Here is a 19,641-nt window from a genome sequence, read left to right as displayed (position 1 = left end):
AAGCCTCAAATTAAGAACCCTTAATCTCCATGGCTTCGGATACATGCAGATAACTATGTACTTGCCTGTTTCTCACCTAGAACTTAACAAACACTACACAGAAGCCCTTTTGCAATATGATGGGGACTAATAGTTAATACTTCAACTGCATACACAGATTCATGTCCCAACCTTGATGTATAGCCAAGACCTTTCATTTGAGCCTAAGTCTACTGCATTATTACTAATTTACAGGTTCAATTGTTTAAAGTGGAATAAGACTTTAAATCTATTGGTATAACAATATGAGTGTAAAATCCTTCTAGATTTATCTGATTTCCCCTCCCTGCAGTCTTTTTATTGCTGGTCTTACAACTAATTCCACAGCAATGTTTTAATGACTCATCTTTATTGAATCAAAGTGAAGTGCTTAGCATTCAGCTAAAGAAAAGATCATAGCCCACTGGGGAGATTAGGAAAGGCTTCACAGAAGTGGCATTTGAGCTACACCATGAAGATATGTTCCTAAGTATAACTCAGAGGCAATAACTTAGGCAACAAAATTATCTGTCCAAGTGACCTCCATGGTATTTCCCCTCCAGCACCTCAATCTACCTCAACTACGACGCTACCCTCTACCACGACGAGGACAGGACCTGCCACCACAAGAGCCCCTGGGACCACCGTCCACAGATCCGCCGACCAGAACCACAGCACAGAGACACCAAACCTGGCAGCTGCAGTCCCAAGCTCAGTTAGTGTCCCCAGGGCTCCCAGCATCAGCCTGTCTACCCTAAGTCCTGCAACCAGCAACCACTCCCAGCACTGTAAGGAAATGAGTTCTGCATTCTTTCATGACATGAGAGGGCTCCTAGGGAAGCCAGGATGGCGGGTATGTGATAAGAGAGAACCTACCAGAGCTGAATACTGCATATTTTTGAGGAGGTTACTGCATATCTGAGAGGGAGGTAGAGTACCAACCTGTGATTTAGGACTCCTAGGTGCCCCTAACTTACAGAGGGTCTGGCAGGAAGCTGAGACCCTGTGAACCTCAGTTGCTTCTCTTACAAAGTGGAAAGAACCACCCTTCCACAACCTGCTTCACAAGATTGCCATGATAGACAAAGGCGTAACCGGTGTACCGGAGGTGCTCACACACACAGCCGTTGCTGACTCTGCGAGGGTGTGTGTGTCTATGTTTCACAAAGTTCTGGTGTGTATATGAGGAGGTGTCCCTTGTGTTTGGAAAGCTCTGATCTCAGTTCCCAGAAGGTCCCCAGATAGTAATATCTACAACCATGGTCTCCTCATACCTCTTTCCAGACCTGGGATGAAAATAATTAAGTTCACCACTTATTAAATCATTGGGAGCAGTAATTGTCACTGCTAGAAATGTTCTATCTCATTAATCAGCAAATACTTTTTTAATTGAGTCACCTGCCAGAGGGAGTTCGTTTAAAAGGATAAACTATCTTTTTAATTTTTTCCTCTACATGGACAGCCCAGAAACCAAGCTACTTGGCAGCATCTTCCTAATTGGTGCTATTTTGCCAGCGGAAGCTGGCTTTTGGGAGTGGAGCACTTACTCCGAAGTTTGCAGAGGCAGACAGAGCATGTGTGAATTCCAGTTCCTCTTATCCAAGGGCAGAGCCTCTCACCAGCTTCTCCTCACTGGCTTCCTCATGCTCTAGGTTTTAATATCACTGTCCAGTGTTCGCTGTGGACCAGACAGGGGAGGACAGCAGCATTTCCACAGTTAGCTCTGGAAGCAAGCAGTGCAGCTTTTTTCTCCCCTTAACTGTTAGATTCTCTTGGAGTAACATGGATAAACAGTCACACTGAGAGAGGATGGGCCTTGGGCCATTGCCAGGGCCAGTCATCTCCTCACCTGCAGCAAATGTAGATGATAGCTCCTTTTCACACCACAGGGAGCTGTCAGGAGGATCTAAGGGAAAAATGCTTTCTGAACTATGAAGTGCTTCACAAATGTTACAATGAAGATGGTTGTAAGAGTGAGAAAGATGGCATGGCATAGTTTTTCAAAAAGACAGTAAATTTTCCAAGCAGTTTTCAGTTTAAAATGTGCTTTTACATATCTTTTTAAAATTTAGACCCTACAACAACCCCTATCCCACTCCTAGAACTAGGCAAAGTTGTGCCAAGCATTTTATATTCATTTTAGATAAATTATTTCATTTAATCCTTACCATATCCCTAGGAGGTAGGTAATATCACCATTTGAAAGATATAAAAGTATAATATCATGTGCTGTATTTATAATATATAATAATTTGCCCAAGGTCACATGGGTAGTGAGTAGTAGAGCTGGGATTTGAACCCAGAAGTCTGACACAGAAGACTGTGCTCTTGGTTCCTCTACACTATACTATGTCCCATTTCAATTACTTATGAAAAATAATCTGATAATGCAGATGGACAGACAGCTCACCAAAAACAATACTGGCAAAGCAACAGATACTGATGGAAAAAGGCAAATGACCTAGTCCGTCAGCAACACAAAGACCTAAGTGCTCACCTTACCATGCACAGCCTCCAGCTTCCTACCACCATGATGCTGTGGAAAGGTTATGGGACTTGGGGCAAGAGTCCTGGGTTCGAGTCCCAGCTCTGCCACTTTTCTGTGAGTCCCCAAACCCCTCAGTTAAGACTCAGTTTCCTTGCCTGTAAAATGGAGATAACCTCTGTCCTGCTTGCCTCACAGGAGTTGTGATAGGATCTGGAAAGACTGAATTATTAGGCAACAGCCAGGATCATCATTTTAGAATGAGGATGAGAAGCAGTTGGGTAGTTCTTACCACTTGAGGCCAGTACGGGCTTGGACACACAGTGACAGAGCATCATTCTGCAAATGTTTGTGTTTTACAGATGGGAATGAAGACAGTAAGATGGGCTCCACAGTCACTGCCGCTGTTATTGGGATCATCGTGCCCATAGGTGAGTGTGGCTCCCAGTCACTGAAAAGAGAGACCCTGCTCAGGCCTAGGGAAAAGCACTGGCAGGGTAGAGAACTTGGCCTGCCCTGTTGACTTGTTCTGCCCTTGCAGCCTTCCTGCCCACCTCCCAGTCCTGATTTAATTTTGTTTTTTAGCCTAGCATACAAGGCTCTTCAGGATCTGGCCCCAGATGACCTTCCAGGTGCATCCCCCATCTCCCCACCCCTCGATTCACACTCTACACTCCAGCCACGTGAAGTGTGACTGTATGATCCCTAGGAATAGGGCTGGTATCTTGCTCACCATTCTCCCCAGCTCCTAGCAATGTCTGGCACATGGTAGGAAATCAAGGATTTGTTGAGTTAATGAATAGAGCTGCTTACCGTTCCTTTAATAGGTCATACTGTCTTGTTTTCTTTCTGTTTGGTTTTCAACAAGTATTTATTAAGCAGCTACTATGTGCCAAACTCTGTGATAACAGGAGGAAAGGCAGTTACAGATGAATAAGACATGGTTCTGTCCTACAAAAGTTTATAGTCTTGTTGGAGAGACCCACATAACACAGGTAAGTTTGTTATGACCTGGTGGGTCCTAAGGTTAAGCTGCATGCACTGACTTCAGAGACAGTGCTGAGGATACACTTAGCTTGGGCTGAGGGAGAGGGGAAGAGGGCAGAGGAGGTTTCCTAACGGAAGTGATATTTGAGCTGGGTCAGCCAAGTGAAGGAGGATCAAGAGCAGTCCAAGCAGTGAAGACAGCATGAGTAAAGCCAGGAGTAGGAAATGGCCTGGAAGGGTCAGGGTGGGGTGGTTTTAGAGCTAGAAGGAGATGAGTACAGCCAGAGTATAACACTTGGTTAAGCCCTCACAGAGAATCAAGGGGGCTGATTCATTCTCTTCCACCCCGAAGTCCACACAGTATCCTGTACACCCCTCTCTTAGCAGTCTCATCTCTTAGCAGTCTCATCTCTTAGCAGTATCTTTGCATTCTGATTGTCCATTCAGAGCTTTATCTCCCTTACTTGGCTATGAGTACTTCAAGGACAGGAACTTTGTCCTTTTATCCTGGGAATCTTCAGTATGGTGAGTTAGTCAGCAAATGTTTTAAAAACTTCTCCCCTGTGTGAGACACTGTGCCAAGTGCCAGGGATCCAGGGAAGAAAAAGATAAAGACTTTAAGAGCTTTCAGTGTTTAATCAGGCAAAAATAAAGTCCTTTGAGGTAGATGTTAATACATGTCATAATGTGCTATAATAGGGGCATTTTGGATATAGATACAGAGGAACAATGTAACAGTGGCATGATACTCCTGTGAAGGGATGGTTGAAAGAAAGGTAATTCCAGAGTAAAAGTGGCGCTTCTGGAGAAGACGGCATTTGAATTGGCCTTGAAAGGCTTCACCAGGAAAGATGATAGTGAGATGATTATTCCAGGATTATTTTGACTGGAGTGGAGAAAGATAAATGCACCCCTTTCTTGCCATCCTTTGCCCTATAGAAAGAGGCAGATGTATGCTGTTTTGCTGACATAACTCACTCTGAAATAATCAATATTTTTAATTGCTGCTAATCTGAGGAATGAAAGATGAGTATTATTTCCCTGACATGTCCCTGTGAGGTAGAGTATCTTTTCATAAGCTTATCAGTCCCTTTACTTATATTTTATCTGTTATGAACTGCCTACTCACAGTCTTTTCTCATTTTTCTATTGGCTATTTTTTCTTATTTATAGAAATATTTATACATGATGAATATTAAATCTTTAAAATACATGCTACAAATATTTTCTTCCAGTCTGACATTTGGTTTTAAAGTTTGTTTATGGTATCTTTTGCCATGCATAAATATAAAACTTTTAAGTATCAGATCTGTCAATCTTTTAAGATTTCTGGGTTTTGTGTTTCGCTTAAGAAGGCCTGCCTCACTCTAAATTATTAAAATATCTTCTGATGTTTTTCTTTTCTACTTTAAACTTTTTTTAGTATTTAGATATTAACCTATTTGGAATTTAAATTTTAGAATATGGGATGAGGTAGAAATTTACTTGTTTTTTCTCTATATACCTGTCTAGTTTCCCCAAAACCATCATTGAATAATCTGTACTTCTCTCCTGACTTGCACTGTCATCTTTATTATAAACTACATCCCATACATACTTTGATTTGTGTCTAAGCAGTTTATCTTCCTCCACCGATTTATATATTCCTACATACTATTAGCAGAACTTCATGATATGTTACACTCACAACATCTTCTCAGTTATTTTTATTCAGTTTCTCTTCTAAGTGAACTTCAGAATAACCTTATCAATTCTATAAAAATTTTGGTGAAATTATCAAGATTGCTTTAGATATATGAGTTTATGTGAGGAGAATATACATTTTTATTATATTAAAGCTTCCCAGCCAGAAATGTGGCATATCTATTTATTTCAGTCTTCTTTTATGTCCTTCAGCAGAACTTTATAGATCACATAGGACTTGCATATTTCTTCTTAGGTTTTCCTAGGTATTTTATATTTTATAGCTTTTTGATGGGCTATTATGAATGTATTTTTATTCCATTACATGTTCTTTCTCTTTTTTTTTTTTTTTAAGAGACAAGAAGATCTTGCACTCTTGCCCAGGCTGGAGTGCAATGGTGCAATCACAGTTCACTGCATCCTTGAACTCCTGGGCTCAAGGGATTCTCCCATGTCAGCATCCCAAGTAGCTGGGACTAGAGTAGCTGGGACTACAGGCATGCACCACCACACCTGGCTAATTTTTTAAATTATTTTTTTTTGTAAAGACCAGGGCTCACTCACCATCTTGCCCAGGCTGGTCTTGAACTCCTGGGTTCAAGCAATCCTCCTGCCTCAGCCTCCCAAAATGTTGGTATTACATGTGTAAGCCACCATGTCTGGCCTTCGTTACATTTTCCAATTGGTTCTTGCTGATTAAAAAAGAAGGTAATGATCTTTTATGTTGATTCTTGATTAACTAAAATTATTTCTGATAGTTTTTCACCAGGTTCAGAGTTCCTAAAAATATAAAGAGCTGTTAATAAGAGTTTGGTTTACTCCTTTCTCTTATTTATTTATTTATTTATTTATTTATTTATTTTGAGATAAGGTCTCCCTCTGTTGCCCAGGCTGGAGTGCAGTGGCACTACTGTGGCTCACTGCAGTCTCGACCTCCCAGGTTCAAGCAATCCTCCCACCTCAGCCTTCTGAGTAGCTGGGACTACAGGTGCCCACCACCATGCCCAGCTACTTTATATTTTATGTAGAAATGGGTTTTCGCCATGTTAGCCAGGCCTGTCTCGAACTCCTGGCCTCAAGTAATCTGCCTGCCTCAGCCTCCCAAAGTGTTGGGATTACAGGTGTGAGCCACTGCACCTGGCCTCCTTTCCCATATTTATACTCTTAAATTTTTTTCTGGCCTTACTGCATAGCTAGATCTCTAGGACAATAAATATTACCAGTGGTAACTGCCTTGTTTCTGTCTTTAGTGCATATCAATTATTGTAATCTTACTAAAACGGAAACCCCTTCTATACCATCCTAGATAGGTGATCATTCAGCCTCCACTGGGATACTGAGTGACTGCTAACCACCTTACGAAGCTACTTGCTCCATTTTTACCCAGCTCTGTTGGACAGAGCTTCCTCCTTTAATCACTAACATATTCATTTATTCTAAATCACAGCTTATGTTGCCCTCTGTGTCTCCTTCTAGAGATGTTCTTCTTCAGGTGGAGCCTCACCTTTGGAAATAAACACTGTACCTGGCCCCATCCCACTCTCCACCCCCCAGTTTTGGGAGAGAATGGTTTTCTTAGAGAAATGTAGGGAAGCAGCAGCATTAGGGCAAAGGTGTGGTAAAATTCACTCATTCATTCAGCACGTTACTAGGCACCTACTCAGTGCTAGGAACTGGGCATAAAGAGTTTAAAAAAAAAAAAAAAAAGACACAGTCCCTGCCTTGAAAGAGCTATCTAGTTGGGAGTACAGATACATAAAGTAAGATACTGTGTGTGATCTGGGAGCACACATGAAAGAGCAACTGCCTCTGCCCACAGTTGGGGAAGACTTCACATTTGAGCAGGATCTTTAAGGATGAATAGTTAATAAAGGAAAGAAGGGATGAGAGATGGGCTTTCAAACAGCAGAAAAAGAACATGCAGACACAGAGCCTGAGGAGCAAGGGGCAGGAAAGGTGGAGTGGTGACAAGCCTTGCACTGATGTCTGAGCAGTGGGCTGGAGCCTGCTGGAGGTCCAATCTCCTGTGTCCTTTCTCCAGTGGTGATAGCCCTGCTGTGCATGAGTGGATACCTGATCTGGAGAAACTGGAAGCGGAAGAACACCAAAAGCATGAATTTTGACAACCCAGTCTACAGGAAAACAACAGAAGAAGAAGATGAAGATGAGCTCCATATAGGGAGGACTGCTCAGATTGGCCATGTCTATCCTGCAGTAAGTATTTCTCACTGGGAGAATTCCTACCTTCTGACCATCTTCCCTTCCATCCTTTCTTCTCCTCCCATCCTTTCTTCCTCCCCATCCTTTCTTCCCTCCCTTCCTTCCTTCTATCCTTCCCTCCCTCCCTTCCTTCCTTCTGTCCTTCCCTCCCTCCCTTCCTTCCTTCTGTCCTTCCCTCCCTCCCTGTCTTTTTTCTTTCCTTCTTTCCTTCCTTTCCTCCCTCCTTCCCTTCCTCTCCCTCCTTCCCTTCCTCCTTCCTCCCTTCCTGAAACATTTATCGAGAATGTACCATGTATCAGGCACTGTTCTAGGCCCTGGGGAACACAGAAATGCTGGGGTAGGTGGTTAAGGTAAAAAGGTATCAGGACCACCTTGTACTTAGAGGCTTTTCCTGGCAGTAAAAAAGCCAAATGTCTCTTTCTGCTCAGTAAATTTTCAGAACCTTTGGCCTGGAAGGGTAACTGTGGCCATTTAATTCAAATGTATTCATTTCAATACTGTATGCCAGTTATGTGCCAAGCACATTAGATATCAAGTATTCAAAAGTCAATAAGGAATGTGCTTGCTCCCAAGAAGTTGGTAGGGAGTTAGAGATACTAACATACAGTGGTATAATTGTGTGCTGAGTGCCGTGGTGGAAGCTCAGGAGTCCCCTCTTCTAGAAAGCTATCCTTGGCTTGCTTTGTTCTCCCACAGTCCTCCGGGCCTCTCTGCCTCACAGCCCCTATCACACTGTAGTCCACTTGTCTTTTACTCAGTGGTCTCCTCACTAAACCCTAAGATCCTTGAGGGCAGAACTGTCTGATTAATCTGTTTTCCTGATGTCTAGCACAGTATGGCTGACTCCCAACAAATATTTGTTGAATAGATGCTATGGAAACATCAACAAGGGAGCTATGAATTCTGTCTGGAGAATCAGGCAAGGAATGCCTCACAGAGAAGGTGACAGATGGACTATGTCCTTGAAAGATTAATAGCAGTTTTCCCAGGAGAGAAGGAGGGAAATGGCATTCCAGATAGAGGCATGTGCAAAGGCTTAAAGGCACAACACAGCATGGCTTTTTGGGGGAATGAGGACCATGAAGTGGCACAACAGGTGTCACTGTTATACAGCAGAGTCAGGGGGCTGAGTGTGACCTCAGAGGTCATCCACAGTGCCATCCCCCTGTCAGGCAATCAGCAGCTTTGATCGCCCACTGTGGGCAGAGCCCTGTCTTGGGGAGACCAGAGAACTGGAAGACCCAGCCCCTGCCCTCAAGGAGCTTTTTGTCTTGCCGGGGGAACCAAGGTCACAGCTGCACCAACTCCCGAAGAACCCTCTTTCCGAGCTGCCTGTCGTCAAGTCCAAGGTAGGGCAGTGCCACTCTAAGTCTGAGGGGCTGGTGAGTGAGGGCATGAACCAAGGCAGGCGCAGCCAGTCCTAGAAGGCTTTCTGGTTTGGGAAGGCTGCAAATTGTAAGCTGGGTGTTGGAGCAAAGAAGAAAAATGGGTTAGTCACAGACCAATGAATGGCATGTGGAAGAAAGCGATCAAGTTTGGGGCAGAGCAGACAGAATTGCTGCTGAGGCAAATTGTTCATGAAGGGGAGACATGGGAAATGAGATGGAGCAAATGAGGAGGGTTAGCAGACGGCCTTGAGGATCCTTAACCTCGGCCAGTCCAAAAAAAATAGTTGCTTGACCAATTTTTGAAGATCAGAGGGGGCACAGTGGAAGAAGCACTGAACTTGGAGTAAGAAAATTCCCAGTTCCATCCTTCCACAGCCCTGTGATCTCAGTCACTTCTTTCTGCTCACTGTTATTTGTAAAATGAGAATAATAACCCGCATTCTACCTGCCTCCTGAGTTTATAAAGTACAAGTGAGATAGCACATGTGAGAGCACTTTGTGACTTACAAAGCACTCTGCACATGTAAAATGACATTATTTCCAGAGAAAGAAATGACTCAGGGGGAGTTACTCCTGATGAGTCTAAGGACTGAGTAATAAGCTTCTGCCAGTTGCAGAGAAATAGAGTAGTAGAATGAGGAAATCAACGTTTATTGAGCACCTACTGTGTGTCAGACACTGTTCTCAGTGTTTTACATACATTATCTCATTTAATCTTCATAATAACCTTATCAAGCCAATATTATTAGCCCCATTTTGCAGATGAGGAAACTGAGACTCATAGAAATTGAATAACTTGCCTAAGGTCATAGCCAGGAAGTGGCAGAACCAGAATTCAAACTCCAGTCTGTATATACACAAAAGCCCATGCTCTTTCCTTTATATCATGAGGTAAATAGCCTTGAAGCTCTGGAAATCAATATTCTCAACAACCTGTCTCTCCTCTGTCGATTTCTCCGGTAACTGTACCATCACTACTGGGGCCTATCTTTGGCCTAGAGATCTGTCTTGGAGAGAGTGGGAGGGTGGCTGGACTAGAATAAGGTAGTCTCAATTATCTACACTAGTGGAGGATGGCCATTGCATTCATTAAAAAACTACAGATAACCCAAAGATGACTTGAAAGGCAGTAGAGTTACTTTTTATCATATGTAGAATGTCCAGAGATGGGAGATACTAGTCTGATTCTATTTTATGCTGGTTACGTTGACCTAGGATACTCTGGGCCCTATGTGTTGTTAGGTACTACATTAAACACTCTCCATGCATTATCTCATTTGATTCCTCAACAACCCTGTGAGGTAGGTCCTATTACTATTCCCATTTGATAGATGATAAAACTAAGTCTCAGAGAAGTAAACTGGCTGGCCCGAATTCACATAACTATAAGAAAAATACTGAAGCTGGGGAGGGTCTTTCCAAAGGAGGGTATCTGGGAAATGGAAAAGAGGCAAACAAGATTACATCAGGACTAGATGGGGAAAGTTAGATGTTATCCTGGAGAAGAAAACACTCAGAATGAAGGGAACAGAATTCAAACACCATCTATAAATTTCAAGGGTTGTCCTATGTAGAACTGTCTCTGAGTCTGAGAGATGGAATCAGGGAATGTCAGAAGATATAAACAAACAAATTTCACATTAATATAGAAAAGAATTTAAATCTGTTGTCCACAATGGAACAGACTGGCTCAGGGGTTAGTGAGCTCACCATCTCATGGTCAGCCATTTTTGGCAGACAGGAGTCTAGCATCTACCTAATGACTAGAAAGTAGGGGTGAGGGAGAGAGGGATGGAATTTAATTAACCTGCATTGCCTCCCAATTCTGTTTAATCTGTTGGGAAGGTGCAGTATATTACCTTCCTAAATGTGATTAGCATGCTAGAGACAAGTAACCCCATAGCCTGAAATTTAACATTTGCCAAAGCTAACCCACTGAAATTGACCAAACCTAAAATCCTATAAGGGAGGATTGAGAAAATTTAGATCTGAGCAACTCTTCTTTACAAAGATACAAAACAGAATGATGAAAAAATCTACAGCTTTGGATTCATACAGACCTGGGATCAAATTTTAGTTCAGCCACTTGCTATGTGATCCAGAACAAACCCTACTTAAGCTCATTGAGTTTGTTTTCTCATCTGTAAAATAAATAGGATAAATCTTGTCTCTTGGGAGAGTTTGAAGATTATGTGAGCTAATACCTGTTAAAGTAACATAAGTCTGTACTTTGTCAATAATAAATAGTAACTCTTATGGATCTAACGATGAATTCTTTGGTTTGTCTCCCCAGCGAGTGGCATTAAGCCTTGAAGATGATGGACTACCCTGAGGATGGGATCACCCACTTCGTGCCTCATGGAATTCAGTCCCACCCACTACACTCTGGATGGTGTATGACTGGATGAATGGGTTTCTATATATGGGTCTGTGTGAGTGTATGTGTGTGTGTGATTTTTTTTAAAAATTTATGTTGCGGAAAGGTAACCACAAAGTTATGATGAACTGCAAACATCCAAAGGATGTGAGAGTTTTTCTATGTATAATGTTTTATACACTTTTTAACTGGTTGCACTACCCATGAGGAATTCGTGGAATGGCTACTGCTGACTAACATGATGCACATAACCAAATGGGGGCCAATGGCACAGTACCTTACTCATCATTTAAAAAATATATTTACAGAAGATGTTTGGTTGCTGGGGGGACTTTTTTAGGTTTTGGGGGGTTTGTTTTTTGTAAATAAGATGATTATGCTTTGTGGCTATCCATCAACATAAGTAAAAAAAAAAAAAAAAAAAAAAAAAACTTCAACTCCCTCCCCCATTTAGATTATTTATTAACATATTTTAAAAATCAGATGAGTTCTATAAATAATTTAGAGAAGCGAGAGTATTTATTTTTGGCATGTTTGGCCCACCACGCAGACTCTGTGTGTGTATATGTGTGTGTTTATATGTGTATGTGTGTGACAGAAAAATCTGTAGAGAAGAGGCACATCTATGGCTACTGTTCAAATACATAAAGATAAATTTATTTTAACACAGTCCACAAGGGGTATATCTTGTAGTTTTCAGAAAAGCCTTTGGAAATCTGGCTCAGAAAACAGATACCATGGTTTGTGCAATTATGTAGTAAAAAAGGCAATCTTTTCACCTCTGGCCATTCCTGCGACCCCAGGAAGTCAGGAAAAGCCTTTCAGCTCACACATGGCTGCTGTGACTCCTACTGGGGCTTTCTTGGCTTTGGCAAAGGTCAGTGTAGAGACATTCCATGGTACCAGAGTGCTCAGAAACTCAAGATAGAATATGCCTCACCCTCAGCTACTCCTTGTTTTAAAGTTCAGCTCTTTGAGTAACTTCTTCAATTTCTTTCAGGACACTTGGGTTGAATTCAGTAAGTTTCCTCTGAAGCACCCTGAAGGGTGCCATCCTTACAGAGCTAAGTGGAGACATTTCCAGAACAGCCCAAGTTTACTATAGAGACTGGCCCAGGCTCTGAACATCTGGGACATGCTGTGGTTGAGAATAAAGATGGTGGAATAGGTTTTATTACATCTCTTATTTCTCTTTTCCCCTTACTCTCTACCATTTCCTTTATGTGGGGAAACATTTTAAAGTAATAAATAGGTTACTTACCATCATATGTTCATATAGATGAAACTAATTTTTGGCTTAAGTCAGAACAACTGGCCAAAACTGAAGTCATATTTGAGGGGGGAAATGGCATACACAATATTATAGTATATTGGATATTTATGTTCACACAGGAATTTGGTTTACTGCTTTGTAAATAAAAGGAAAAACTCTGGGTATATGTATAGATGTTCTTCATTATAGACACCTTCTTTGCTTTTCCTGGCCTTGCGGGAGGAAGGGAGAAGTGCTCTTTTCCATTTGTGGGGTCTCCCATTGGAAACATAATCCTATAGTCCCAGAAAGATTCAGTCCCCACTGGCTTTCCCATCCAAAGAGAAAGAGTTTGAGTTTCTTAACTCTGTTGTTCTGCCACTTACTCCCAGTAGACAACCAGGGACAAGGTGCAACATGGAAGTGTTTGACTTAAGTAGGAGCAGAGGAGATGCATCTAATCTCATCATACCTGGAACTTGACACACTTAACCAAATGCCTTCCCATCCCTACCTGCCAGATGCCCCCAACTCAATGAAGGTTGGATGTCTCACCAGCTTGATACCCTTTGAATTTTCAGTCAGACATTCTGGAGTTCTAGCATCCTGTACCTAGGACCTTCCTCTGCATCACTCTTGGCCTCCTAAACTCTAAGAAAATAACTATATTCTGGAGCTTGGGCACTGTGTTTTGCATAATCCAGCAATCTCCTCATGACATGCATGTGTTGATAGTCCTGAAATATTCCATTGAGAGGGTAAATGCAGTTGACCTAGAATGACCAATACCAAACAGAATTTTAAGAACAGGTGGCCAACTCCTATGGAGCTTACTCACATTACCATTCTTTTAAGAACGGAGAGTAAAATTATTTTTGACTGAAGAAAAATGATGACAGTGAAAAACATGGAAATTTACTCAAAACAAGTGACTTTTCCTGTAACCTTCTTCCAAAGAAACTGAATTTTCCAAGGAATTAAATGATAACAGTGGATAAGGCATAGTTTCTAAACTTTCGGTCAGATCCTGGCATTCACAGAAAAAATAATGAATGGGGTCTGGACATACAGCCTGAGATCTCAAAATGATGATGAAATTCACAGCTTTCTCGGAGACATCCATGTTTCTTGCATATGCTATAACTGCAGTTTGAAAGAGGCAGCTATGGGAGCAACCCTTTACAAGAAACAAATTGTGAAATACTCATTTGTTGGACAGCAGTAAACAGATGAAACCTGAGGAGTCAGATCCACCTTCCCCCATTCGCAGAGGCTTTTCAGCCTCATTTTGAGGTGTAGTTACATATCTTTTGCCTTTTGCCCCCTGTGCATAGGTATCTACAGCCAATCATAGATCACAGAGTCACTGGACTATAGAGCTGGAAGGAAGCTCAGAGATAATGCCAAGAGGGCAGAAAATGTATCAGAAGCCAGTCCCAGTGCTTTTCCTCCATTTCCATCTGCAGGAAGACTATTTTGGGCTGCCTGAACATTGTATCAGACCTGCTACCTATACTATGGTCTACCTCTCCTCCAGTGGAATTACAAAGGTACTAGCTGAAATGCCTTCTAGAAACAGAGAAAATGAAAACTACTTATCTACTTTTGATAGCACGGATTATTTATAAAACAGATTGAAGGAACCCATTAACTGGCAAAAAGAGAATGAGATCGGATTTAAATGTATGGCAGTAAGTCCTATTGATCCCTCCAGTTATCTCAGTATGACTGCAGTACATTCATTCACTAAAACCACTCATTAGATACCAACTACACACCTGGCACTGCAGATGTAAAGGTCAGTCACACATGTTCTGACTTTACAGAGTTCATAGTAGCAGTGGAGGAAGATATATGTGGAAACAAAAAAGGCATCGATTCTATTCAGAGCACTGTTAGGGCACAATGGAGAGAGGGGTCTTTCTACCTAAGAAGATGAGGAATAGGGTCATCGTAGAAGTGACTTTAAGTCTTAAAATTAAGAAGGGGATTCCAAGCTGCTTCAGGCAGAGACACACCGAGCTAAAACACAGAGGTATGAAACAGCATGGGGACTTTAGGAACTGCACAGTTCATTCTAACAGGAACAAAAGGCTCAAGGGGTCAAGAAATGAGGCTGTATGGAAAGAGGTTCAATGTAAGCACTTTATAAAATAGATTAATTTCTGATTCAATGAAGCATCTCTTGATCATTGTGTACAAGGCACTAAATTCATCATGGAAAATTCATTAGGATGCATTGCCAGCACTTTGCAGACCTGATGTTATTCAGCCTCAAGCTTTCCAGTGGCCAAAGGAAAATGCTGACTGCTTTTCACATATTTGAGTCAAAGATTTTTTTATATGGTCAACGAAGACTAATACAAGGGCAGTGGGATTTTCACAGAAGCATGCCATGTTGTTGAAAGCCTCTTAGATTTTCTCAACTGTGAGAGAGAAAACTGAAAATTTTGAAGACATTGAGTCTGGAGAGGGGATACCAATCACTGTCCAGTCAGGCGTTGGTGGGAATGGGGAAATGGCACAGGAATGCAAGCCTCTCCACCCTACCCCCGAAACTCCAGCCATACACTCATCATTTCACAAAATATAAATGAGTTAGCATTAAACATTTCAGAGTAAATAATTCCTTTTCCCGAAATGCATGAAGATAGAGTAACAGTCTTCTCACATTGTATTTTTAGGGTATGGAAAATTTAGAAGGTTAAAAAATTACTGCTTCAATTTTTCAGTTAAAAAAATCAGGAAGCTCTGTTCATTCAGGCTATGCACCATGTGCACAGTCAAGAATTAGCAGAAAACCTCTGCATTTACAAACACTTTGTGCTATAAAAAGTAATTTTTAAAAAGCCACTTGTGTGTGTGTATATATATATATATATATTTAAAGCCAAGGTTTTGATACTTTTTTACAAGAACTGCAAGAGAAAACAGATACCTGTCCAAACCATATACTTTTAAAATAGCATTTTTTTTTTTCCATACAAGCTGTTGTTAATTTGGGGGTAAAATGCTGGTTTGCAAACTTCATCAAATTGTTCCCAAGTGGATTTTCCTTGTTTGTCTTCCCCCACCAACCCTCAAGTTACCATATTCGATGTAAGAATCAGGCATGTTAGAATGTTGTGTCACACTAACCAGTTCTGCTCTTTTTGTCTTTTCATTCAAGTTCCATTAGCTTCTGTACGCGGTGCCCTTTGCAGTCTGGTGTCTCTTCCAGAGGCAAGGGGGCTGAAGATGGCGTGCTGCATTTCACTAGCTGTACTAACATAATCTTGGTAAACGGAAAACCAAATGTGGACATTTGTAAAATCAGTGCACTGTTTCTAGAGAGAGATTAAATTCATTTTTAAAATATCTTTAAGTATTGTTTCATTGTAATACTTTAATGAGCGGGAGTGAACTGAGTCCCTAATGTGTACCAGTATTCTACATACATTATCTCAATCTTTGTCAACAATTCAGTGAGGTAAATACTATCAATACTATCCACTCCCATTTTATAGATGAGAAAATGGGTGAAGTAACTGCCCAAAGTCACAAGGTTATTTTTAGTGCCCCCTAAGATCAATTGTAACGTAGCATTCTCTGCCTAAATTTTCCTTCTCTGCCTCTATATGACTAACTCCTATTTGTTCTTGAGTACTCCACTTAGGTAATGCCTCCTCCAGGAAGCCTTCCCTTCTCTCTAAGACTAGGTTAGATAACTCACCTCAGTACTTCTATAACAATTTTTGCCTACTTGCATCCCAATACTTCTGCCGTACCATTCATTCCCATGCCATTGGGGTTGCTTTTGCCAAGGTCATCCAGGACCTCCTCGATTATAAATCTGGTAAACATTTTCAGTCTTGATCTTTCTTGACCTGGAAGCAGTAGTTAACACTGTTAGCCACTCTTTTCTTGGAATACTCTTATTTTGGCTTCCATGATACCATGTTCGTGGTTTTTCTCCTATCTCTCTGGCCACATCTTCGTCTCCTTTGCCCACCCTTTAAATTATGGTATTCCACTTCAAATCCATCCACTTTTCTATCTCCTTTACTTTTTTTTTTTTTTTTTTTTAAAGAGACAGGGTCGCACTCTGTTACCCAGACTGGAGTACAGTGGTAGGATCATAGCTCACTGCAACCTTAAACTCCTGGGCTTAAAGCAATCCTCCTGCCTCAGCCTCCTGAGTAGCTGGGACTACAGGCACATGCCACAATGCCTGGATAATTATTTTGCTTGCCTTTTTTTTTTCTTTTTTTCTTTTTTTCTTTTTTTGACAAGGTCTCTTTCTCTGTTGCCCAGGCTGGAGTACAACAGCATGATCTCAGCTCACTGCAACCTCCGCCTCTTGGGTTCAAGCAATTATCCTGTCTCAGCCTCCCGAGTAGCTGGGGCTACAGGCGCATGCCACCCTGCCCAGCTAATAGATTACTTTAACTACTTATCTGAATGTCATACGTCTAGTCTTTTCATTTTCCAATCTAACCCACAACACTGCAGCCAAAGTGTCTTTCTAAAGTGCCATAGATGTATCACCACCACTTATTTCCACTTTCCTGTTTAAAGCCCTTCAACTGCTTTGCTGGCACTAAAATTCAATATTCTTGGGTGTGCCCAAACTCTTTTAATATGGTTTATAAAGCCCTTCATGATTCAGCTTCTGCCCCATCTCCAGCCTCATCACTCACTGCTGTATATTCTAATCATAGTTCTGGGCCTCTGTCTGGAACATTTCCTTCAGGAACATTTCCCTAAGGACCCTACACTGTATTAGGAGTCACCTCATGTGCTTCCATAGTACTCTGTGCTTCCTTTACTGGAAATCTTATCCTTACATTGTAATTGCTTGTATGCTCCTTAACTTCCTCCTCTGCAAGCTCTGTAAAGAACTGTCTTGCTCAACATTGTATCCTCTCTCTCTGCACATGACACTCAGTGGATGCTCAATAAATGATGCTGAATGCAGGCACGGCAGACACACACAGATCATGCTCTTTCAGTTACACCACGTCTCATATCCAGAAACCTGGATTACTTTACAGCCTGACGGGAGTTGTGTGTCCTTTAAATTTCTCAACACTTTTGTTATTTGCCACATCTGAAGATCCCCAGATTCACTTATGATTTTTATAATTTTACTCCTGGAAAATAACCTTGTAGCAATTGCTTAATCCCTCTACACACTTAACTCTAATTACCACCTCAAAATTGTTGTGATGATTCGAAAAACAAGCATAGGTAATCCCATTCAGCCTAGGAGCTGACATTTATTAGGTGCTTGATGGTTCCCTTTTTTTTTTTTTTTTTTTAGATAGGGTCTTGCTTCGTCACCCAGGCTGGAGTGTAGTGGTGTGATCATGGTTCGCTGCAGCCTTGACCTCCCAGGCTCAAATTATCCTCCCACCTCAGCCTCCCAAGTAGTTGGGACTACAGGTGTGCACCACACCTGCCTAATTTTTAAATTTTTTGTAGAGACAAAGTCTCCCTATGTTACCCAAGCTGGTCTCAAACTTCTGGGCTCAAGTGATCCTTCTGCCTCAGCCTCCCAAACTGCTGGGATTACAAGTGTGAGCCACTGTGTCTAGCCCCCTTCTCTTTTATACAGTTCCCTTGTTACCACCAATATGCGGTGTTTTGTAATAAAAATGTCATGGTTTTATAGCAATTTACAGTTTCCGAGACATTGTTTCTTATAACAGTTCCGCTAGGTGTACGTTTTTATGCTCATTTTAAAGAGAAGGAAACTCTGAAGTCTGAAAAGTTGAGTCAGTTCACCTTTGGTTACAATGAGTTATTGTTAAAACAAAAGATTATCTTAACCAGTGTCCAATGGTTTTTTTCCCCCACCACACCTACTCTACGCTCTGCTGCTAATGCTTTTTCAGGGAGAAAAGGACTCATTGTTAAGACTGGGGGCCATGCACGGTGGCTCATGCCTGTAATCCCAGCACTTTGGAAGGCTGAGGCGGATGGATCGCCTGAGGTCGGGAGTTTGAGACCAGCCTGGCCAACATGGTGAAACCCTGTCTCTACTAAAAATACAAAAATTAGCTGGATGTGGTGGCACGTGCCTGTAATCTCAGCTACTTGGGAGGCTAAGGCAGGAGAATCACTTGAACCCAGGAGGTGGAGGTTGCGGTGAACTGAGAACCAGCTGTTGCACTCTAGCCTGGGCAACAAGAGCAAAACTCTGTTTCAAAAAAAGAAAAAAAAAGACTGGGGGTAGGAATCAGAGACTGCTGTCCCGACTTACAGAATCTTATACTGTTCTAGTTGCCAGGCCCCAAGAATGATGTCATCTCAGCACTGTCTCTAGAACCATTCATTCTCTCTAAGTGTGGAACTTAGACGAGTGAGAGCAGGCTCCTATTAAATAATTATGATCTTGATTGCTCTGGCCCTACTCAACTGTAAATTTTTTCCAGAGCCAGAATGGCTTCACAGAGGACAACTTTGCCCTGAAAAGAGTCTCTTTGGTCAATGGTCCTCAACTCTGACTCAACTGAGAGCTTTACAAAGAGTACCAATGCCCAGTTCCAGCGCTGGAGATTTTAATTGGCTTGGGGTAGAGCCCTGGCATCAGTATTTTTAGAGGCTCCCCAGGTAATTCCAATGTGCAGCCAGGCTGAGAATCACTGCTCGGTAAGTGGGATGACTGAGGAGTGGGAGAGCAAATACTCTAACTTCTCACAGCACCTATTCTAGAGATCAGTGGGGCAGAAAGATAGAAATAAAAGGTGGAAAAGGACGAAATGGGTAAGTGTGGGTGAACTAGTTCCAGGGAAACGGCAATCTCCACTGTGGATTCAGGGAAGGCGTCACTGAGGAGGATTTCTTAACAGTTCAGGTCAATGGAAGCCATCTTGAGGCACACACATCGTGCGCGGCATCCTCCGGGAAGGTCGGGTCATTTCACCCCATTTTACTGCCGAGATGACCTAGGTCCAGAGACGGTAAAGAGCGGTGTACGACTCACACAAGTCGGGGGTCCTGTGAACTGAGGTTGAGCCTGGCGGGCGCAAGGCTCGGGGTGTTCGGTCCGAGATCTTTAAGCGAAGTCACCAGACCCCGCGTTCAAAGCCCAGAGGTAGGCAGGCGGCTGGCTCTCGGCCTCAGGCCTGGAGAGAACCCAGCGGGTACCAACCTCAACCTCGCTCCCGCGTCCAGGTGGAGAGGCGGAGCTGGTTGGCCCCGCCTCCGGGTTAAACAAAGTTCGTTACCTCCTAGGCGTGAGGGGGTG

General features: G+C 42.2%; 1 protein-coding gene and 1 long non-coding RNA gene across 12 annotated transcripts in view; one reads left to right on the top strand and one right to left on the bottom strand.

Annotated features, from left to right (window-relative positions):
• The window catches only part of LRP8 (LDL receptor related protein 8), an 84,652-nt gene extending 68,883 nt beyond the window's left edge, over positions 1 to 15,769 (top strand). For 5 of the 11 annotated variants that reach the window (XM_009208824.4, XM_009208813.4, XM_009208838.4 and 2 more), the window contains 5 exons: positions 582 to 806; positions 2,866 to 2,934; positions 7,215 to 7,387; positions 8,566 to 8,742; positions 11,075 to 12,595. In XM_009208824.4, the coding sequence (XP_009207088.1) occupies positions 582 to 806; positions 2,866 to 2,934; positions 7,215 to 7,387; positions 8,566 to 8,742; positions 11,075 to 11,113 (683 nt within the window). In that variant the 3' untranslated portion in view covers positions 11,114 to 12,595. Of the gene's footprint in view, positions 1 to 581; positions 807 to 2,865; positions 2,935 to 7,214; positions 7,388 to 8,565; positions 8,743 to 11,074 lie in introns of all 11 variants that reach the window. The other 6 variants (XM_003891909.4, XM_009208829.3, XM_009208842.3 and 3 more) reach the window with 3 other exon arrangements.
• On the bottom strand, positions 15,022 to 19,597 carry LOC110743855. Its single transcript, XR_002523599.2, has 2 exons — positions 19,378 to 19,597; positions 15,022 to 16,276 (listed from the first exon to the last, which is right to left on the bottom strand). It is a non-coding gene; the product is annotated as an uncharacterized LOC110743855 (long non-coding RNA).
• Positions 19,598 to 19,641: the final 44 nt, after the last annotated feature.

The sequence above is a fragment of the Papio anubis genome, chromosome 1, assembly GCF_008728515.1.
Source record: "Papio anubis isolate 15944 chromosome 1, Panubis1.0, whole genome shotgun sequence".
Classification (NCBI taxonomy): Eukaryota; Metazoa; Chordata; class Mammalia; order Primates; family Cercopithecidae; genus Papio; species Papio anubis.
The sequence above is the reverse complement of the archived record's forward strand: the minus strand, read 5'-3'. Positions and strand labels throughout refer to the sequence as shown.